This window comes from Thamnophis elegans, chromosome 4 (assembly GCF_009769535.1).
Source record: "Thamnophis elegans isolate rThaEle1 chromosome 4, rThaEle1.pri, whole genome shotgun sequence".
Lineage (NCBI taxonomy): Eukaryota > Metazoa > Chordata > Lepidosauria > Squamata > Colubridae > Thamnophis > Thamnophis elegans.
Genome location: NC_045544.1, coordinates 104700742 through 104722073, shown reverse-complemented (window position 1 = coordinate 104722073; position 21332 = coordinate 104700742). Strand labels below are relative to the sequence as shown.

The 21332-nt window shown below is 37.7% G+C and overlaps 1 protein-coding gene across 1 annotated transcript in view; it reads right to left on the bottom strand.

Annotated features, from left to right (window-relative positions):
* Positions 1-17261, bottom strand: part of ACYP2 (acylphosphatase 2) — a 55391-nt gene extending 38130 nt beyond the window's left edge. Inside the window, exons 1-3 of the mRNA XM_032217121.1 lie at positions 17123-17261; positions 14760-14776; positions 10073-10182 (exon numbers count right to left, since the gene is read on the bottom strand). Coding sequence (XP_032073012.1) covers positions 10073-10182; positions 14760-14776; positions 17123-17174 — 179 coding nt within the window. The 5' untranslated portion in view covers positions 17175-17261. The remainder of the gene's footprint in view (positions 1-10072; positions 10183-14759; positions 14777-17122) is intronic.
* Between the last annotated feature and the right edge of the window lie 4071 nt (positions 17262-21332).

Genomic DNA, 21332 nt, shown 5'->3' with positions numbered 1-21332 from the left:
CCACTTGATTAATGGTCAGAGAAAGAAATTTAGCAACTTGCCCCAGTTGATCAGGCAATCAAGAAGCAGAGGTGGCATTGGGAAATCTGTACCTTTAAAGATTCTATTCATATAGCATTGCAATAAAATAGAATTAGCACATCTAGTCATGTTCCCATCCAATTTACCTGCAAGGGTTGACATGGCAGGCTTATACAACACTGTGGTTCTATCACCTGCACTGGCTTCCATTAGGCTTTGGGGCATGATTCAAAGTGTTAATTATCATCTATAAAAGCCATGCATGCCATAGAGACTGGATACCTTCTGAGCCTCCATATTCCCATTGTATCTGCTTTAGTAGAAAGGGAATGCTCTAGTCCATCCTACCAAAGTATATCATCAAGCTGGACCCTGAAGGTGTGTCTTCTCTGTAGCAGTTCCTGCCTTGTGGAAAAGATAGTTCTGAAGAACTACATTTCCCAGACATTTAGGCCAGCAGATTAGTCATGCTCAACTCTTGATGTGATTCAATGATTGAGGTGTATTATTTACCTAGGCATCATGGGTTATGTCTATGGAGATCCTCGACTGAAGAAGCTTCTGGGATGAGAAGCAAAACAGTTTCAAGGAAAAAACCAAGAAAGTCTAGTTGCCTTTTGGAAAAGCACTTTTGTGACAATCAACGGTTATGTTTGTTATTGTTGGTTTTAATATTTGCATTCTGCCCAGGAAGGGGCGTGATGGCTCAGCAGTTAAAGACACTGAGCTTGCCAGCTGGACAGCTCCTACCCACTAGTAGTTCAAAAGCATGCAGATAGGTATCACTTTGGTGGGATGGTAACAGTGTTCTATGCACTTCAGCATATAATTTTGCTGGCCATATGACAACGGAAAATGTCTTTGTCTGGCTTCTCAGCTAAGAAACAAAGATGAGCACCACCCACTAGAGTAGGACAAGAATGATCAGGGGAAGCCTTTAACTCTATTCTGTTCAGAGTCATTAGTGTAAGACAAGTGGCCATATAAATTATTTAAATAATAAAACAAACAACTATATTGATTAATAGGTAAATTTGCTTTGTTTTTGAGAGTGGGTGTTATGTACTGGAAAACAATATACAGATATGTAGAGGTACACAACTTTCACTGTCTTGAGTGCTGTACTGAGGTTTGCATAACATATTTACGGCCAAGTTTTAGAAATGAAAGGATGCATAACTAAAAGTGATCTGATTTGAGCTGATAATGGCATATTCTAAGAAACAGAATCACAAAGCCTCAATTTGTATGTTAACTTTACCCTCAAAACAGAACATCAAACATTTTTTCCTAAGCTGTTTTGGGGGCTGATAAGATAGTTAATTGGCAAATATACCAAAATAATTGTTGAAAAGCCCACTGTATCACAAAAGACACGAAAACAATGAATACTGGTCAGGTTTAACAGTACTTTAGGAGGTTATGCAAATTCAGCCTGTGTGGTTAGGTAAAATTTCAATATATCACAGACTCTAAGGTATTGGATTAACAGAATTAAGTCAACCATTGTTAAACCAGCATGGTTTTAATTCTATTGAAATGCAGTATTTATCAAGAATGGCTCTATTCAAATTGTTCATCAGGTGCAACATTTATTCTTTTCAACCTCTTTCAGCTCCTAAAATCATGTCTGCATTTGGTTCCTGATCTATGGGATAAATTTACCCCCACCTCCAGCAAGCACCCTGCGTCTTCCAATGAATTATGTTGCAGTGTAAATGTAAGGAAAACTCATACTAAAAAAGGTATGCCTGTCAAACTTCTGCAGGTTGCTATAGCAATAAGCACAACAGTTCCTTTCTTCTTCTTCTAGGGATTATAAAGTAGAGCAGTGATTTCAAGAAAATAATGGGGAAACTCAATTTTTGCAGTAAAAATATTGAAGCAATTTTAAAATGATGTTATAAACACATGTATTTGTGGCCATAGAATATTGGGTTTTTTTTAGCAAAGAGATGGTCTTTTGTAACAGGTAATATTTCCTCAATGAGCACAAGTGACTGGAAGGCATTTTTCCCCAATGGTTTTGAATGATAAATAATAACTACAAAAATATCCTACCAGCATGAGGAGTGAGATTAAATAGTGAGAATGAATGTTTATAAACTAGCCAAAAGTAAAACATTGTTTAGCACTATTTTTGTATTCTTAAATCAGTGTGCTAAAATAAATTGACCTTGGATACTATGTAAGGTTGTAGTGGAAACAAATATTATTCCACACATTTTTAAGTACTCCTATAAAAATATACATTTAAATATTTATAGTTTGGTGTGAACTGCTAAGCATAGTGTTATAAAGAAGAATGCTATACACTTTTTTTTGCTCAATGTTTCAGTTAAAAAAAAAATCAAAGGAGAAGGATGAAAAGAGGTAGGTCGGTACTATTAATCCTTGTTTAATGGGACCAAAAACTCATTCATTAACCTCAGTGGTCACTAAGTGGAAAAATCACATGACTGTGACTGTGCATACAATCTTACTTCAGCTTTGCTTTGCTTTAGAGACCTGTGAAGTTTTTAAATGTGGGCATTGGTCACATCCACAAGGTTACTGTTACTTTTTCATCACCTGCATAATTGCATAGTGTTTCTGTCTGAGGCAGTTGCTAAACAAGGTTACTAGCATTTGCAACTCAGAGCTTTGTTTTCAAGTGTCCCCAAGCATTCGGACAGAAACAGAAACTCAGGCTGGGAGCAGGGATTCTGGGAAGAGCTACATGTTCAGAATTGCATTCTAAAAGACCATGGCAAGGTGGTAGGGATAAGGGTGTTTTTTAGAGTGGGCATTTTAGCTGATTTGTTTGCTTTGTCATGTTCTTAGCTCTCAGAATCTGGATCTTGCCTCAGTCTTAACTGGTAGAGTGCCTTTCTATAGCGTAGGAACAAGAGAAAATGGGTCTTGTGTTGATAAAAGAGACAAAGCTCACTGCAGAACAGTTTAAAATGAATACATAGGCATCCAAATGAAACTGCAGTTCAGAAGTTACTATTATCCATCAAACAGCTCCATCTAGAGATCTGTTAGCAAGTTTAAAAATAAAACCCATAACCCTAAGAGCATAATCAATCCAGTGCACAAAATGCATTTCTTTTCATCAACTGTATATGGCAATAAACTGCTAAATATTTGGGATGCCAGGTACTGTAATAAAACCTAGAACAATGCCTTTAGTGCATAGCTTCATATATGCTTCATATATACCTACAGTGCCATAGACATAGGCATTGCCTATGTCTATGGCACTGCATCATCAGTGCCATAGGCATAGAAAACTGATGGCAGAAAAAGACCCAGTGATCCATTGTGTCTGCCCTTTGAGGTTTGTCTGTCTGTCTTTTTATTTACCTATTATTTTCAATTATTAATTAGTATTAATATTTTATTAGTATAATGGTTTGTTGCAGTTAGCCAGATGTTCAGATTGGATTTGGATATTTTTATCCACCTTCCCGAGGACCTGGGATAGGCAAATATCAATGTTTTGTGGTTTTAGAGGTATGGCCACAGGATATAAGCTGTTCTGAGTAATGCTGCCTTTTGCAATTTACTGATGGTGAAATTGTTGGATACAAAAATGTCTTCCTGTATTCTTATAGAACATCAAATAAGTGTTTACTTCTTTACTCTAATACCTTTGTTTAAACCTTGTCTGAGGCTGATGAAAAAAGGTAAAACTTCTTTGAAATTAGGATCGACTTCTCATGACCAATGGATACTAAATTTCCTGTTAACAGTGTAAGACTGATTTGTCACTGGTTTTTCTCAGATTTTTTTCATACCTGCCTCTAGTCTAAGCCCTGGGTTTTTTTAGCAGTTCCCCATCCAAGAACTAACCATATCTGATTTTTCTATAACATCAGCCATGGTTGGCCAGGAGCTGCCTCCCTGCTATGACAATTGAAGCTGATGTTACGATCCAAATATCATTACAGTATTAAATATTGTTTGCAAGGACAGGAAAGAATGGTAAGAAATGAAGGGTATATGATTGAGAGCATTTGAATTCTGTATCTGTCAATAGTTTTCAAGTCTTCATTGATAGAAATGCACAAATCTGACCAAGCACAGGCACCAGCTCACATCTGAACTATAAAGTAGCACTAATAGCAGTGAAGTGCTCATACTCTTCTACTTGTCAGAGGAGTGTTATACAGTAGCCTTGTGTAAAACTGCTGGCTCCTTTTAGAGTGCAAGAAGAGTTGCTATCTAGTTGTAGTAAGTTCTTATTATAGTTCTAATACTTTAGGGGCAGAGTCTAAAGTTGCATCACTTCTTGTAGTTTATATGAGAGTCCTTAACCTATAGATTCTAGTGGAATAAATAGGAGCTAAATGTGCTTTCACACTGATGGCTTGTATTCATACCCATTCAGACTCCTTAAGGTGGCTGGGGTAATAGAGATGAGCTGAGTTCGGAAGGTAATCAATATTTCTCTGATATAGGGTGATGGCAACTGTCCTTAAAGAAGTTGTGGTGCCCTGACTCCAACTTTCTTTTGGGGAAAAATAGTGTTTATAGAATATCTTTAAATTGATAATTTAAATCAGAGGAGTCAAACATGCAGTCTACAACAGCCTAGTTCAGTTCCCCAATGTTTCCAGCTTTGCGTATCGGCGGGGGAGAGGGGAGGATAGTTCCATGCGATTGACCAACACGCGTGCGCACAGCAGTTCCATTTGTACAAGTTGTGTGCATGCAGGCCTGCCCACTCACGCAAATGGAGTGTGCACGCACACGCTTTCCCACTGCTTCTGCAAGTGAGGATACGCAAGTGCACTCATCAGCCATTTCTGTGACCTGGTTGCAATCGCCTCATGCCCCACTAGAGGGCCATAGCCTATTGTGGCTCAAGTCAGATTTAAATGCAATTAGGGAATATTTAACAAAATAATATACACATAAATATTACATTTAATATTTATTAATAATAAATATTATTATTGCTTTAGTATTAATAGTTTATTCTGCTAAACATTTTGAAATCCATGCAGATTATGATAGCATATAAAAACAAATATTAATATTCTAGTCCTTTTTGGAAGGTTCACAGTATAGGATTGAATAAAGTTGACTGGAAACAATTACACTGTCTAACATACCTGAAGAATATCAGACTGGTAAAAATATAATTATTCTGATTTCTACTCCTAGTTGTACATTCCAGGAAAAATCAGTATCTTAAAACCAGGTAACCAAATATATGTTCACATGAATTATTATACATCAGTGATCCTAGCATAGCTATACCATTTCTCCAGTGTTGTAATTGCTTCTCATCAGTCTCATCTAATGAGTCACTTTGATTTATTGTTTTGTTTTCTCTGTACTTAATGCTTTGATTCTTTTCTTTCAGGAACTAGACTAATAAGCCTCCATTCTGCCCTCATCCATTTCCTCTTAGCAAATGGCCAGATCTAAAATTTGGCTTTTAAAATACTTACATTTGACAAGCATGGTTTACAATAAAAATTTTACAGCATATTTTCTCCTTTCAGCAAAAAGAAATGTTTTGTTTTGGGGCTGTGATAGATAATCATGCCGTGTCTAGAATATTATCAAATGTAAAGGGCTCAAGAATGGTGTGGCCCCCACTATCCTATTTCAAACTTTTGCATTTTTCCCCTATTGATTCAATTTGGATTAGGCTGAATTCCTTCTTGTTTAGATTGGAAGGCTTTGGTTTACATTTATATAAATGTAAGTTTGGGTATGCAGTTAACATAGACTTCAAACAACCAAAGCAATGTCTGTATATACTGTACATGGAGGGTTAAGCCTGCAGTTATATCCCTTTTAAGATCTTTGATCTGCCACACATTAGGACCTTGGGAGTCCTCCTGGATCCACAGCTGACCTTCGAACACCATTTATCAGCTGTGACCAGGGGGGCATTTTCCCAGGTTCGCCTGGTGCACCAGTTGCGCTCCTACCTGAACCGGGAGGCTCTCACAACAGTCACTCGTGCCCTTGTGACCTCTAGGCTGGAGTACTGCAATGTGCTCTACATGGGGCTGCCCTTGAAGAGTATTCGGCGACTTCAGCTAGTCCAGAATGCGGCCGCGCGAGCGATTGTGGGTGCACCTCGCTTCACCCACATAACACCTATCCTCCGCGAGCTGCACTGGCTACCTGTCGATCTCCGGGTACGCTTCAAGGTGCTACTTGTCACCCATAAAGCTCTTCATGGTAGTGGATCTGGGTACTTGAGAGACCGCCTACTGCCGATTACCTCCACGCGACCTATTAGATCTCACCGATTAGGCCTCCTCCGAGTTCCATCTGCCGGTCAATGCCGACTGGCAACCACGCGGAGGAGAGCCTTCTCGGTGGCAGCTCCGACCCTATGGAACGATCTCCCCGTGGAGATTCGTACCCTCACCACCCTCCAGCCCTTCCGCACAGCCCTCAAAACCTGGCTATCCTGTCAGGCCTGGGACTAAGATTGTAACCCGCCCGAATGGTATGAATGTTGTGTTTTTTTTAATTTGTATTGTTCTATATGTCTAAAGTTTGTTTTTCCCCCCTCCCCTCTTGAGTTGTGAGCCGCCCTGAGTCCCCCCAGGGAAAAGGGCAGCATATAAATTTAATAAAATACAAATACAAATACACACACTCTCTTATTTCATTATGCTGTTTCATTAATGTAGTAGTTGGGAGGGGGTAATAGAAAGGAGTAGAATTGTGGAATGTGTTGTTGTCATTCTTTTCTAGAAGCCCAAGGTCATCTTTTGTCTCCGCACCTCTGCACGTGACCGGAACCAGCTGGGTGGAGATGCCAGCATGGAAGAAGATTGGACCATGTGATGGATTTGTGGATGTGGGGACAAGATCATGAACTTTCAACTGGGTGGGAATCCTAGGTAAGTTCTAGAATTGGGATTCCACAGATGTGCCAAGATGTCTGACTTATTAAATTCGAACTTTAAGGATCGTTTTGCCTTGGACTCTGATTTAATTCTGCATGATACTTGGAACGCTGACATTATCCCAATTCTCGAAGTTACCTAGGATTCCCACCCAGTTGAAAGTTCATGATCTTGTCCCCACATCCACAAATCCATCACATGGTCCAATCTTCTTCTTCCACGCTGGCATCTCCACCCAGCTGGTTCCGGTCACGTGCAGAGGTGCGGAGAAAAAAGACGACAAAATCACTTTGAAGCCTGAACTATGGATAGGAATCAGAGCAACTCTGGAATGAAATCAAGTTGTTAATAATGGATATTTTAAAAAAAGACTAACAAAGATAATGAGAAAAAAGCAAACTTGAAATCAGAAAAAATGGTGAAAACTGCCCAGAAGAGAAGCCAAGCCTAGAAAAGAGCAATATTATAATGATGTCTATAAAAAACATCAAATATAGAAAAACAAAGGAAGTCTTCCAAAAGATCTCTGAACTCAGAAATCTCAGATCAGTTTGTTAAAAGATGCTAATGGACAGACCAACCTGTTCAAAGAAGATCAAACAAGGATGGAAGAAATTATCAAACAAGGATGGAAGTCTGACAGAAAAGATGTCAACATCCAAGAGTCTTAGGAGACACTATTACTAGAATATGAAGTTGGATCAGCACTTCAATCATTACCAAAGTAGAGAGCTACAAGAACTGACAATTCCCCTTGGAAATATAGGAAGCAACAGAAGAATTAATAAAGGTTCTAGCCAAATTATGGCAGCAGATCTGGAGAACATCACAATAGCCCATCAATTGGAAGAGGTCAACCTACATTCCAATACAAAAAAGAGACATAGAGTATGCAAACTATTATACAATACACTTAATTTGACATGACAGCAAAAGAATGCTTAGGATCATCCAACCCAAATTAAAGCCCTCATGAAAAGAGAAAAGACAGATGTTCAAACTATTGTAGCTTTAGAAAAGGTCAAGCAAGCAATATAAGACATTATTGCTGATGCATGCTGGATCATTGAGAAATTAATTACCACTAAAGAACACTAAAAAAGAATCAGCATGTGCTTTGATGGTTATAGAAAGACCTTTCATTGTGTCGTGTGCAGTGTCTTTAGGAAAACAGAAATCCGATAACACCTTTTATAATTAGAAATTTTTAATGTAATAAACTACACATAAGAACAAAGATAGAAAATAAGAAATAAAGAAGAAATTGAAAACAACAAAAACGTATACCTGAGCCTTCCACCATTCTTTCTATCAAACAACTGTCATCTTAAACTTGTCCCAACCTCTTTATTTCAGACATCTGACTACCTCACTGTCCTCATGCAAAACCTATACCTAGGTCAGGAAGCCACAGTACAGACAGAATATGGCAAAAACAGACTGGCTGCAGATGGGTGAAGAAGTGAACAAGGCTGTTTGCTCTTCCCTTATTTATTCTCTCTAAATACTGAGAGGGTTCCAATTAAGTTATGATAAAAACAACAGAGGAAGGCATTGAATGCTTTAATATGTAGATAAGAGTTTTATACCAATATATACTCCTAATGTATTAAATTGTATATTACATTTACAAATGATAACATTAGCATTGTAAGTGTTTCGTTTTGCTGAGTTTCTTCTCCATCTCTCAGTCCTCATTAGATTGTAAGAAGGATAACAATTTTTTCTTGCTGGCTGATTCTAGTTGGACTGCATTTCTGAAAAGATTGTGAAGCTGTAAAGTGCTGCTACTTCTTTCATAGCTATAATTTTAAGATCTTGTTGCTCACTCCAACTACTTTAGTTTCCCCTCCTTCACAGATAATTGGCTTTACCCTGTTTCCCTGAAAATAACACCTCCCTGGATAATAAGCTCAATCAAGCTTTGGTGCATGCGCTAAAATAAGCCCTCCCCAAAATATTGCAACATAGCAGTAGCCATGAGGGGACCATGCTCGCCGCCTCCTGCACCTCAAAAATAATAAGACCTACCCGAAAATAAGGTCAAGCGCTTATTTCAGGGGGCAAAAGAAAAAAAACCCCTGTCTTATTTTCAGGGAAACATGGTAGTTTTTCAAACACAATTCTCAGCCCTTCCAGGTAAATAAGACAGGAAACACAACTAGATGAGCTAATTCTAATTTACCATAATGTTACATTAATAGATTCTTGCAAATCTGAAGATACAGACTTCCCACTCCACTTTTAATTGATCAGTTAGAGTGGGTCTTTCCTACGTTTCTTTCTCTGACCACTAAGTCACTGGGGGCTCCTACCACTCTTGTCTGATTGTTTCCTAGGTAGCATCTGTCCCCTCTGTCCCCCAAGGTCATCCCCACATTCCATTTCCAACGACAATTTCCTTTCTCTCTTCCACCAACAGCATACCATGTGCCTTCAGCATTTTTCTTTTATCTCCCTTCAGTACAGGTGTGGTCCTTTTCTCTCTTAAAGTACCAGGGACCACAAACTATAAGGAGAAAAAAAATCACACTATTAGCCTTGAGTTTTTCCTTACATGTACACACACACACAGACACACACAGACACACACGTATATCTCTGCACCTCTACCTGTCTCCTGTTTATCTATCTAGAAGCCAGATTAGAAGGCAAGCATGGTTTTAAAATTGGAGGAAGAAATATCAGTAGCCTGCATTATATTGGTAATATTACTCTAATAGCAGAAAATACAAAAGATTTAAAAGCTCTAGTAATAAAAATCAGAAGTACTAGAAAATTTGTGATTAAGATTAAATATAAAGAAAACACAATTAGTGACAAGTACAGCAACTAACTGAATTGGAAAAATAGGGTGCCAACAAAGTAGAGGTACTTCCCTTCTGGAAGATTTTAGATCATAAGGGAAACCTATGACCTTTCAAGTGTTCCTGAACTACAATTCTCAGGTCAAAATTGAGATGTCTGGAACTGTACTTTAGTTCTCCATTCCTGTTCTAGCTTGCTTGAAGTTTCAAGTTCTCATTACCAGAGTTTAGTTTTCTTCTGAAGAAAATTCATTCAGTTAATTGTTTACATTTCACCATCCCTAGAAAGCTTCTTTATTAATTGGCAGCAGCATTTGAATCAAACGTAGCAATTTAGTGAAGCTAGCCAGCAGACCAAGGAAAGAGTGTACTTACATCTCATTCACTTTCTCTTCTGGACCTTGCACTTGTCCAGTAACCGTTCCTTGTCTGGTATTTTTAACCCAGCCAACTATACCCGCTTTCCTAGCTTTATCCTCTGTGTACTGGTTTGGAAAACAAACATAAGATATAGTCAGCATGCATTCAAGATTTAAAGCTGTGACAGTACATGCAGTCCTAGACTTAATGACTACAATTGAGCCCAAAATGCATGTTGCTAGGTAAAACACTTTTTGCCCCATTTTGTGACTTTTGCCATTGTTGTTAAGTGAATTACTGCAGTTAAGTTAGTAACATGGTTTTTAAGTGAATCTGATTTCCCCATTAATTTTTCTGGTCAGAAGGTTGCAAACAGTGATCACATGATCCCAATCATCATAAATATGTGTCAGTTGCCAAGCATCCAAATTTTATTATATGACCACCGGGATGCTGGAACAGTCATAAGTATGAAAAACAGTTATATGTCACTTTTTCAGTACCATTGTAACTTCAAATGGTCACTAAATGAATGGTTATAAGTCAAGGACTACCTGTACAATTCAGTCTCAAAACTTGTGTTTTATTCAATGACTTGCTTTTTAATGGCCTAGTCTTCTTCTAAAAGACCAACAATGTTAAGTCTTAAATTTGTTTTTGCTACTTCTAGATTTGGCAGTAGAATTAACCTCATGTTCTCAGCTGCATATATATAGAGCATGGAATCATAGGGTTGGAAGGGACCTTGGAGGTGTGTGGGGTGGTTTTCTAAAATTATACTCAGAACATTTTCCATAAATAAGAGATATGATTATGTTAAAGAGTCACACAGGTATTTGAATAACTTCAAAGGCAGGAATCAAAATAGATTCAAATAAAATTTAAAAGCAACATCATTAATAGAACTAAAACAAAACAAAACTAAAATAAAATAGTATTAAGTAGGTGTCAGACTTTCCCCCTAACAATTTGGATTGGAAGCAGTTTACACAAAGAACAAGTCTTTCAGAGTACTTATTAATAATATTTATTTAGAAGAAAGGGTAAATCACAGTACGGGAATTCCAAGAAATACTTTATTTTCCATGAGAAATCTACATACAAACTTTCTAATGTAGCAATCCTGTAGTCTGTATTCTTTTTTTGTTTAATTCGTTATTTATTTAAGGAACTGTAAAGTCACACAACTAAAAATATGATTCTGGGCAGTACTTTACAAATGTAAACAACCATGTATTATAAAGCAAACAGGATATAAAGCATAGAATATATAATGGAAACTAAATAGGGTAATTGATTCCCCTCAATTGGATGCAAATACTGTATATGGAGAAAAACTCAGGTCTTAATGACTTTTTTATAGGTAAGCGGAGTTGGAGACTGTAATATATCTTCCTAGACTCGTAATATAACTGTGTTTAAATTAAGGCCCCTTGAATAAGGGGCAGGTATTTTGGCAGAAAGATGTGGTAGAATGTGGACCAGAATCACAGAAGAAAAAGGCTCTTTCCAGCAAGCAAAGAGACAAAGAAGTTTGGAATATTTGATATGTAGAAAAAAAAAAGAAGGTGGACTCCCCTTAGCATTTGCAGGGTATATTAAATAGTTATAAAAGCAGATAAATGCTTTAGTCTGGCATGACTGCTGTCTATAAGCAAGCAACAATAAAAAAATAACACAGAAGTTATGCCATTCTTGGTTCCTTGGGCCTAACATAGGCTATCCCACAAGTAGCTTGGTCATATGCCATGTATGGCTTTAAAGGTGATAAACCAGCACTTTGAATTGCATCTTCTGGGAGCCAATGTAGATCATAGAGTAATCATAAGAGTGTAATGGCCTGCACCCATAACTACTTGAACTGCTGCAGTCTGGATAAATTAAAGATTCCAGATAAAGTTCAAGGCCTCATTACATTAATTCAATCAGGAGGTGACTAAGACATAAGTGACCCTGAGCAAATCCCCTTTTATCTGCAACTGGAAGATAAAACTATACAAAGACCCCTATGGCAACAGTGCTATCTGCTCTTTGAGCAGGACCTAAGAATTTAGAAGGACTCCCAGCTTGCCCACTAAGATCCAGTGATAGAAACATTCCAGTTCCTGGATCTGGAGGACCTAAAACCCATAGCTACTTCATCTTTGCAGGATTAAGCCTCGACTTTTCTTTTCTTGCAGCCTCTGCACACCCTGAAAGAATATTGACAGCTTTATTTGGAAGACTGGGGATAGAGATAGTCAATGATGAATCATAAATGTATTGGAGATACTTCACTCAGTATCAATAGATGATATTGCCCAGTGGCTTCATGTATTGGATATATTAAAAAGGAGGTAGTGCCCTAAGTACCATCCTAAAGCTGAAGTCTATTGCTCCATGTTCTCTGCCAACCAAAATGGTTTGGGATCTGTCCTGAACTACTGCAAAATGAGGTTTTCCAATAATGATACAAAAAAGAAGCTGAGGCACTAGAAAAAATGTAGAGAACAGCCACAAAGATGACAAGGGGCCTGGAGGATAAATCATACAATAAACAGCTAAGGGAACTAGGTATGGGCAGTCTAATGAAGAGAAGGTTTGGGGAGATATGAAAGCAGTCTTCCAATATTTGAAGGGATGTCACAGGGAAGAGAGCATCAATGTATTCTCCATAGCACCTGAAAGAAGGACAAAAAGCAACAAGGAGAAGCTTGTCAGAGAAAGATTCAACCGGGAAATAAGGAAGAATTCTTGACAGTGAGAACTATTAATCAACAGAGCAGTTTGCCTCTGAGGGTCAGGTGCCTCATCACTTCAGGTTTTCAAGAAAAGATTGGACAATCATTTGTCTAGGATGATATAAAGACTCCTGCCTTGGGCAAGGTATTGGATTAGAAGACCTCCAACATTCTTTCCAGTCCTATAATGCTGGATTCCAATATTTTATTAGTTTATCAAAATATAAAATACCAAAATACAAAGAAAAAGAAAAATAATGGGACACTAAGGAAGGAAAAGTAGAAGAGAGAAAAGTGTAGGGCAAAGGGGAAAAGAAAAAGAAAAGCATTGACTTTTTGATGCAGTAGAATAAGGTAATAACATAAAACCTCAACTTTTTACGTATACAAATTTCTGCAGAAAAACTGAAGCAAGTAAGGAAAAAAAACCTTCTAATTAATTAATACACAGCCTCACCCCATCTCATGAGAAATGTGTCTGCTTAAAAAAAAGGTTTGTGTGTAGCACATCACAGATAACTACTATAAACACCATTCAACTTAGGCCATCAAGAATATGACAAGTCTTTTGCAACTACGCTCTTATCTTCTCGAGACACTCTGCCCCAATCAAAGTCCTCTAATGAAGCATTTCACATGAATGCTGCAAATATTGTTATGAAGTTTAGGATCTGAGCTATGGTTTGTACTTGCTTCAAATACAATAAGCGCCAGGCTTTCAGATAAGTTTGTTCTGAGCCTGGCACATACAGTTTCAAGATAAGACATAAAGGATGCTTCTGTGGTAGGAGAGAGAAAATTCACACACTGAACAAATATTCTCATCTGATTTTATTTTTTTAAGTGAAAACCAAATAACTGTATAATTTGCACTCTGTGCCCAAAAGAATTTGGATTACATCTATTCAGATGGCTATACTGCATTTTTTAAAATAATGTTCTGATTTTTTTAAAATTTGAGACAATTAGTTATCTTTTTTGCAGCCAAATCCTACAGGAAACAGTGCAACATCTCAGTCCTGTTCATCTTGTAGCCACTGCAAAGCAATTTCTAATGCACTAATACTTCAGAGTGGAAGGGCCCAAAAATAATAACAGTATTATAAATATTTTCAGCATTAAAGTTCTCATTTTTGAAATCTATGAATTTCTCTTTCAGGCACTGAGTACCTGTCTGATCAGCTCATAAATTTTACATAATGAATGCCAAAATGATGAATCCCATGGAGAAACCTGATTTGTGTTAACCTTCCTCAATTTGCCTTAAAGTCAGGATTACCATTTAATTTCTTGTTCATTTCCAAGCCTCTTTCACATAAAAATTCATTGGGGAAAAAAAACCTTGCATAGATAGTATTTTCTAATGCGGGTTCTTTTTTCATATTTCATTCTTTCCCATTACCTTTTTCATTTTCATCCCCCATTGCTGAAAAGGCAAGGAGGTGTCTTTTTTTAATGTTTGGTTGTAAAATTGTAGATAACCCAATTCGAAATGCTTCTGCTAATACTGTTTCTGTTAATACTGCTAATCATATTTCACCTTTCCAAACCTTTCAACAATTTCTACTTTGCTTTGGAAAGTGAACAGAGTCCCCTTGTATTTCTTGATCATTATGAAAGATGGGCTTTCCCATGTTTCCAGGTTGCACACTCTTAAATATGGATAATGAGAAATGCAAGATTTCCATGTAACTTGGGACCCTTGTACAATGCTTAAATTTGTCCACCGGTACCTTCTTTCTTACGTCGCTAAATAAAATACTAAAATTAGGGTATGCATATACCCTAATCATAAAATCAGGGTTCTACCATAAAAGGATTTCCACTAAAACACACATTATTGTTATATGATACTTAACTCTTCAGATTAACACAGAAACGTGGCATTGCAGATTTCTGAAGACTCTGCACAGGCTTTTATTTTGCTCTCAAAAATGTTACAGAGAAGGGATGCAAAGAAGATATACTTCATGGTGCCTTACCATTCTGAAACAAACTCCTGAGAAAAAAGAATACAAAGAAAATAAAATTATAAATATTTGCTCAATGGAACAACATTTCATTTGTATTTATAAAACTGCATTATAACAACCAATCAAAGATTGCCAGTTTTTATTTTAATAGAAGGTTTGGTAAAATGAAAAGTGATTAAAAATAATACCTTTTGGGAAACAAAGAAAATTGAAAGCACAATGGATAGATCCAGTGAAATCCAGATGTATAACCGAATTCAGTGGAAGATTGCTCAACTGGGCTCTACTGTTAATAAGATACACATCTGGGTTATGGAACTGTACTTGGGCTAAGGGTAATATTGGAAAATAATTTCTCACTATGATATTCAGTTGTTTTTGCTGAAGTTGTTTCTTTATTCGGTTATTTCTTTTGGGAACATTTAGAACTGATAAACAGAGCAAAAAAAACTTATCACAGTTTATCATTTATATTTTTAATCATGCTACTTGGTTGCTGTTCTATTGATTTTACTCAGCTACATATAGGGTAGGAAAAACATTTTAATAAAATAATATATTAAATTATATGTCACTATAGATAGTGAGACGGGTGGCATATGAATTAATTACACAAATAAATAAAATTTATTTAGCATTAATAGAATTACAATATAATAGATTTGTCACATAGAAAATATTTAAATCAAGGGAGCTGAGAAGAACCATTTTCTGTTGTGTTGATAGTTGGCAATGCCTGAAACATCAACAATGTTAAGGTCGCACAACAAGGACTTTGTAATACCACTTTGTAGTATAACAATATACCATATTTTTTGTTCCATAAGACGCACCATAAGTTTAGAGGAGGAAAATAAGACCAAAAAATATCAGACGGAGCCTGAAAGGACTGCAGATAGGTATCTTCTCATGTGCTAGCTCTGCCTATTGACTCCTGCAATGTGGAAAAGAGACAGAAGAGGTGGGCAATGACAAAGAAGAGGTGAGGTTAGGAAATGTAAAAGGAACCTGTCGCTGTGGCCCAGCTGCTATTCACCAAATGCACCGTCCATCTTTTGGTGGTGGTGGTGGTGGACGTGCCTCTTATGGAGCAAAAAACACTATATAAATTCATCACATACAAAGAGAGATGTATGTATAGTGAAGCATAGCTTTTCTTTACATGTACGGTAGAGAAATACTATTTTAGATGTGGAACTCAGCTATGTATTTTTATGTTTTTACAGTGCTGAATTCCTAACTGTGATATGTCCTACATGGAAGCCCAGTTGATGTCTATTTTTATATTATTTTCCTACCAGGAAAATATTTTATTTTATTATGGTTCTATTATTGCACTCCATTTTAATCCTCCGCTCTTCATTCTAAATTAGTTGTCATGTTATTTTAACTCTTTTGTTTTAAATTAAGGACATTGCATTTTAAATTCTATTTTTATCATTGTGGTTTTAACTGTTTGCTCCCTACATTAGAAAGGGCCTTATTTTGGTGGGCTGTCTCTTTTTTAGACAGAAAGAGATGTAGGATGGTTTATATAAATAACCATTTCTTTTTTCTTTCCTGGTTTATTTGTATGTGCAGTTATTTCAGTGACAAATCTACAATCATTTTACACAGAATGAGTGGTTTTGACCTGAGGAGTTCTAGGAAAATAAAGCAGAAGATTGAATTATCCCTGAAAATATGTGCCCAAAGCATCATTCATAATGAAATATAATATTTATGGTGTCCTTCCCTGAAGACAGAACACATATCTTGGTCAAATTGTTGCTGTTCCTATTACATCTTTGTATTTCACTAAAGTGTGTTTGTGCAATTTTGAAAGATGGCTGATGTGGATAAATCCCTTATATATAAAATGTATTAAGAAGACTGTTCTCTCTGATGACTAGCTTTGGCATGAAAAAGGATTTAATAATGTAATCTTTCATTGCCAGTTTAAAATAAAAATTTATCTCCCCCGTTTTTAAAACACGTGCTAATTCCAGTAAGCAGTTGAACAGCTCTCCTGTGAAGTTAGCATAGGAGGTAATGGTAACTTGTAACTGGGACAGCATTAATGGAGCTGGGGGCATGGAAATAGTGAGTGCCCGTTCCTGCACCTGCCGCGCATGCGTATTATTAACATTAAGAGCTTTGCCGGCTCTTCAATTCACTTTTAACTTTAAGACTAATTAAGCACAGAACTGTTTACACAGCCAGCATGATCTGGCAATTAAATTCGCTTTTTATAAACAGTTCTCCTTGCCAGCTTTTGTTTGTAACCCGAGAGGGCAGTTCGTGCGCTCTGAGGCTATTTTTGCCAGAACAGTTCTCTTCCCCATAGCCCCTTTCCTAATATTTTAGCTTTCGCGTCTTTCTCCGGTCCTCACCTTGAACCCGGCCAAATACCTCGTAATCCACCGATTTGAGGATCCGGGACATAACGGTTGCAGGGAAAGAACAAGAGTCACTCTGTGTAGAGAAAGACTGAGATCGAACAAGCGCCGATTAGTCTCATACGGAAATTCAGCCAGCAGGGGGCCGCGACGGAAGCTCGCAAGGCTCAAGATTCACTAGAGGGCGGTATCCCAACCGGTTTATCCGGGCCAATTCGATAAACTGAATCCACCCTCTTTAAAAATAAATAAATAAATAAAAGGCCGGGGGGGGGGACTTTAAAGAGCTTGGATCGATGTAACCTGTTCCCTTCCTTAAACTCTTTTAGCATTTGGGGTAAGGAAATGAAATAATCCCTCAAACTAAGAACAATTGAGATCCCCACGCACTTTGTAGTGCTTGCATTCTTTCTCCACTTTTCCTTTTTGAATGTTACATGTTAAATTGGACGTTTAATAAATGCACTATCTTTTTATGTATCGTGTAAGTCCTCAAAAATGTGAAGGATTAGGATTAGGATTAGGGTCAAGGTTTAGTGTTTATAAAAGCATTCGGTGACTAATAATGCTGAAAATGTAGAAAAACTTCATGGACGAGATTTATAAGTTATAAAACCAGGATGAGAGGACCAGAATTCACATGAATTGGTGTATTATTAATAGTAGAATGTGATAGAGAGATGAGACTACGAATGGTATCTTTTCCTAATGAAATATTTAGCAGCCAAGGGTCAGTCAGAACAAATTCCCAGATGATGTGTAATTAGGAGATATGATGGGAAAAGAGCCAAAATATAGAAATTGAATAGAAATTGAATAACAGAGTTGGAAAGGACCTTGGAGGTCTTCTAGTCCAACCTCCTGCTTAGGCAGGAAACCCTACACCATTTCAGACAATTGGTTTTTCAATCTCTTCTTAAAAACTTCCATTGTTGGAGCATTCATAATTTATGGAGGCAAGTTGTTCCACTGATTAATCTACAGCAATCTCATTTCCCAGACAGCAAAACCAAGTTGCCAATTGCATATAAATTAGCAGGTAAGATCTGAAACATTCTGCTAAAATCTGATTATAGCAAGATCTGAAACATTCATGGGGACAGTTCTGTTTCTTCTTTTATACCATCCTGCTGATAATTTTATCAAATCACTAAGAGTTTGAAGATATACACCTTATCATAATACTATGATAGAAGCTATCTGAACACTCTGCATGTTTTAGCTGTTGTGCATAAGCAATAGCACTTAGACTTATATACCACTTCAAAGAGCTTTACAGCCCTCTCTAAGCCATTTACAGAGTCAGCATATTGCCCCTAACAATCTGGGTCCTCATAAGGCTTTGGTTGTTGACAAAGAGATTTTATCAAACATAAGTAAGAGTAATTTTTTTAAAAAGTTTCAGTTGTCTTATAATATTATTCCTCCAAGCAAGGGTTGTCAAACTCATGTTGTCACATAATGTATCGTGACTTTTCCCCCCTTTGCTAAACTGGGCATAGGCATGGCCAGCGCGTGACACAGCCAATCCATGGGCTGCGAGTTTGACAGCCCTGCTCTAAGCAGTATCTTTTGACTTCCAAAATATTTAATTCAAACAATTGTTCATTTAGAGGAAGTCTAATTTTATCAAAGAACAACCGTAATTTTTAACTTCACTTATACTCCACGAAACCTGCCTAATTCTTGGCAAATATGGAAATGAAAAGTGGGACTGTAATGTTTTCTTAATCAAATTCTTTAGATTATTTAACATATGATAATTAATTGCAAAGATTTAGAACTTTTAATAAACATTATAAAATAAGGCAGCAATTACAGTTTAGAAGAGCATTTCCTATTATCTCACTTAAGAAATGCTTTTTCCAAAAGGGCATCAAACATGTATCCTGTGCCAACTCAGTGAAGCGGTTGACATGATGTGCCAGTGCCTGGAGGCTGTTAGGGTCTGGATGGGGGTTAACAAGCTTGTACTCAATCCAGACAAGACCGAGTGGCTGTTGTGTTTTCCTCCCAAAAACTTGGTCAATATTCCATCACTCAGGCTGGGGGGGTGAAAACCTACGCCCCTCAGACAGGGCTCGCAACTTGGGGGTCCTCCTGGATCCACAGCTGACTTTAGAACACCATTTGTCGGCTGTGACCAGGGGGGCATTTGCCCAGGTTCGCCTGGTGCACCAGTTGCGTCCCTACCTGGACCGGGAGGCACTCGCAACAGTCACTCACACCCTCGTGACCTCAAGACTGGACTACTGCAATGCGCTCTACATGGGGCAGCCCTTGAAGAGTATTCGGAGACTTCAACTCGTCCAGAACGCAGCCGCGCGAGCGATTGTGGGTGCACCTCGGTACACCCACATTACACCTATCCTCCGCGAGCTGCACTGGTTACCGATCAGTCTCCGGATACGCTTCAAGGTGCTAGTCGTAACTTATAAAGCCCTTCATGGTATTGGATCTGGGTACTTGAGAGACCGCCTGCTACCAATTACCTCCCACAGACCCATTAGATCTCACAGGGTTGGCCTCCTCCGGGTGCCATCTACCAGCCAATGCCACCTGGCTATTACCCGGGGGAGGGCCTTCTCTGTGGCAGCTCCGGCCCTCTGGAATGAACTCCCCGCAGGGATTTGGACCCTCACCTCTCTCCAGGCCTTCCGAAAAGCCGTCAAAACCTGGCTTTGACGGCAGGCCTGGGGGTGATGAGTTCCCTCCCCTCTCGACATGTATGGTTGTGTGACTGTTGTCTACTTTTATTATTTGTATTTTGTCTTTTATGTTCCCCCTTTTTTTTCCCCCTTGAATTGTTCGCCGCCCTGAGTCCTCCCGGAGAAGGGCGGCATACAAATAATAAAATACAAATAGAAATACAAAATCCTCTACAAATGAAATGTGCGATTTTTAAAATTCTAAACATATGTTTGTATATGCAAATTAATAAAGATTGAAAAATTAACAGATAATTATAACTTATATTTCTTTAAATCTGACTATATTTCCGGTTAACATCTAGATAATGTTTCAAAGAGGACAAAGTGTTACATTGAGAAGAAACAGAAGGTCTTAGATAAAATTAGAAGCAAAGCAGAATAAGTACCATGCAAAGAGTATTTTAGGCATACTGGTGTTTCAAAGGGGCTTAGAGGATGGTGCTTTGCAAACTTTACTAGCTATCCAATCAATATCAGTTTCTTCTTCAATAAAATACAGGGTTAGGCTCTCTTCTATCTTTCTGAGTAGAAAATAATACCCTAAGGAAGCATCCTGGCCCACACAGACGACGTGTGAGAGAATGCTCAGAGACGTATTGTATACTAACAGATCTTATCCACACCTTGTTCTATTCAATTTCTGGATGGAGGTTTGCTATGTATTTTTAAAAGACTGGTGGGGCTGAAGAGGAAGCAATTAAGGAGCAGCAAGTGGTGATGGAAGGCAATTACTTTTAATAATATTCTACAGCACTACCATGTAATAACTGAAATAAATCACCATTTGAAATACTGTGTTCAGGCAGGTGTCAATAGAAAGCATTGTGGTAGGAAAAGTTTTGATAGGCAGTTAAAATTCTAGATGTTGATCTAATTCTAACAATAAGGATTTTGTAGCTATTTTATGGCTATTGCCATTTGCTGCTCTATTCGATGAGAGTTCTGTGTTAGACAGTTTTCAGCAAAAGCTATATAATATTACTCAGATGTACACATACCAAAACATACTAGAACCAGCAAGCCTCTTTTTCCCCAGGCCAAGCTTACACACACAGTCTTGAACATACTAAATTTAGAGAACTTTCTTTTCATGATCAGAATTAGATCAAAGACTGAATGTTTTACCTAGAAGATACCAAATCAGCTTTACTGGCTTACTACAGAAGATAGCTACATATAGAAACAAGATATTCTATCTCTCGTCTTACCTTTTCTCATTACAAATAGCGTTTTTCTAAAATATGATTCTGTTCTGTAATGTCTATTCCCTTTCACCTCTCAATTCTTTCTGCTTGATTTAGCCTTATTTATTAAACTTATAAGGCTGCCTGACTCTATTACAATTCTGGGCAATATACATGTTAAAATAACTAAAAAATACAAACAAAAGAAAAGGCTTTCCCCTCTCTTTCCCACTGTTGAAAGAAATGTCCTTCTGGGTTCAGCTCCAAGTGGGGAAGACGACACTGGAGACATGGAGACTGCTTGGAAAG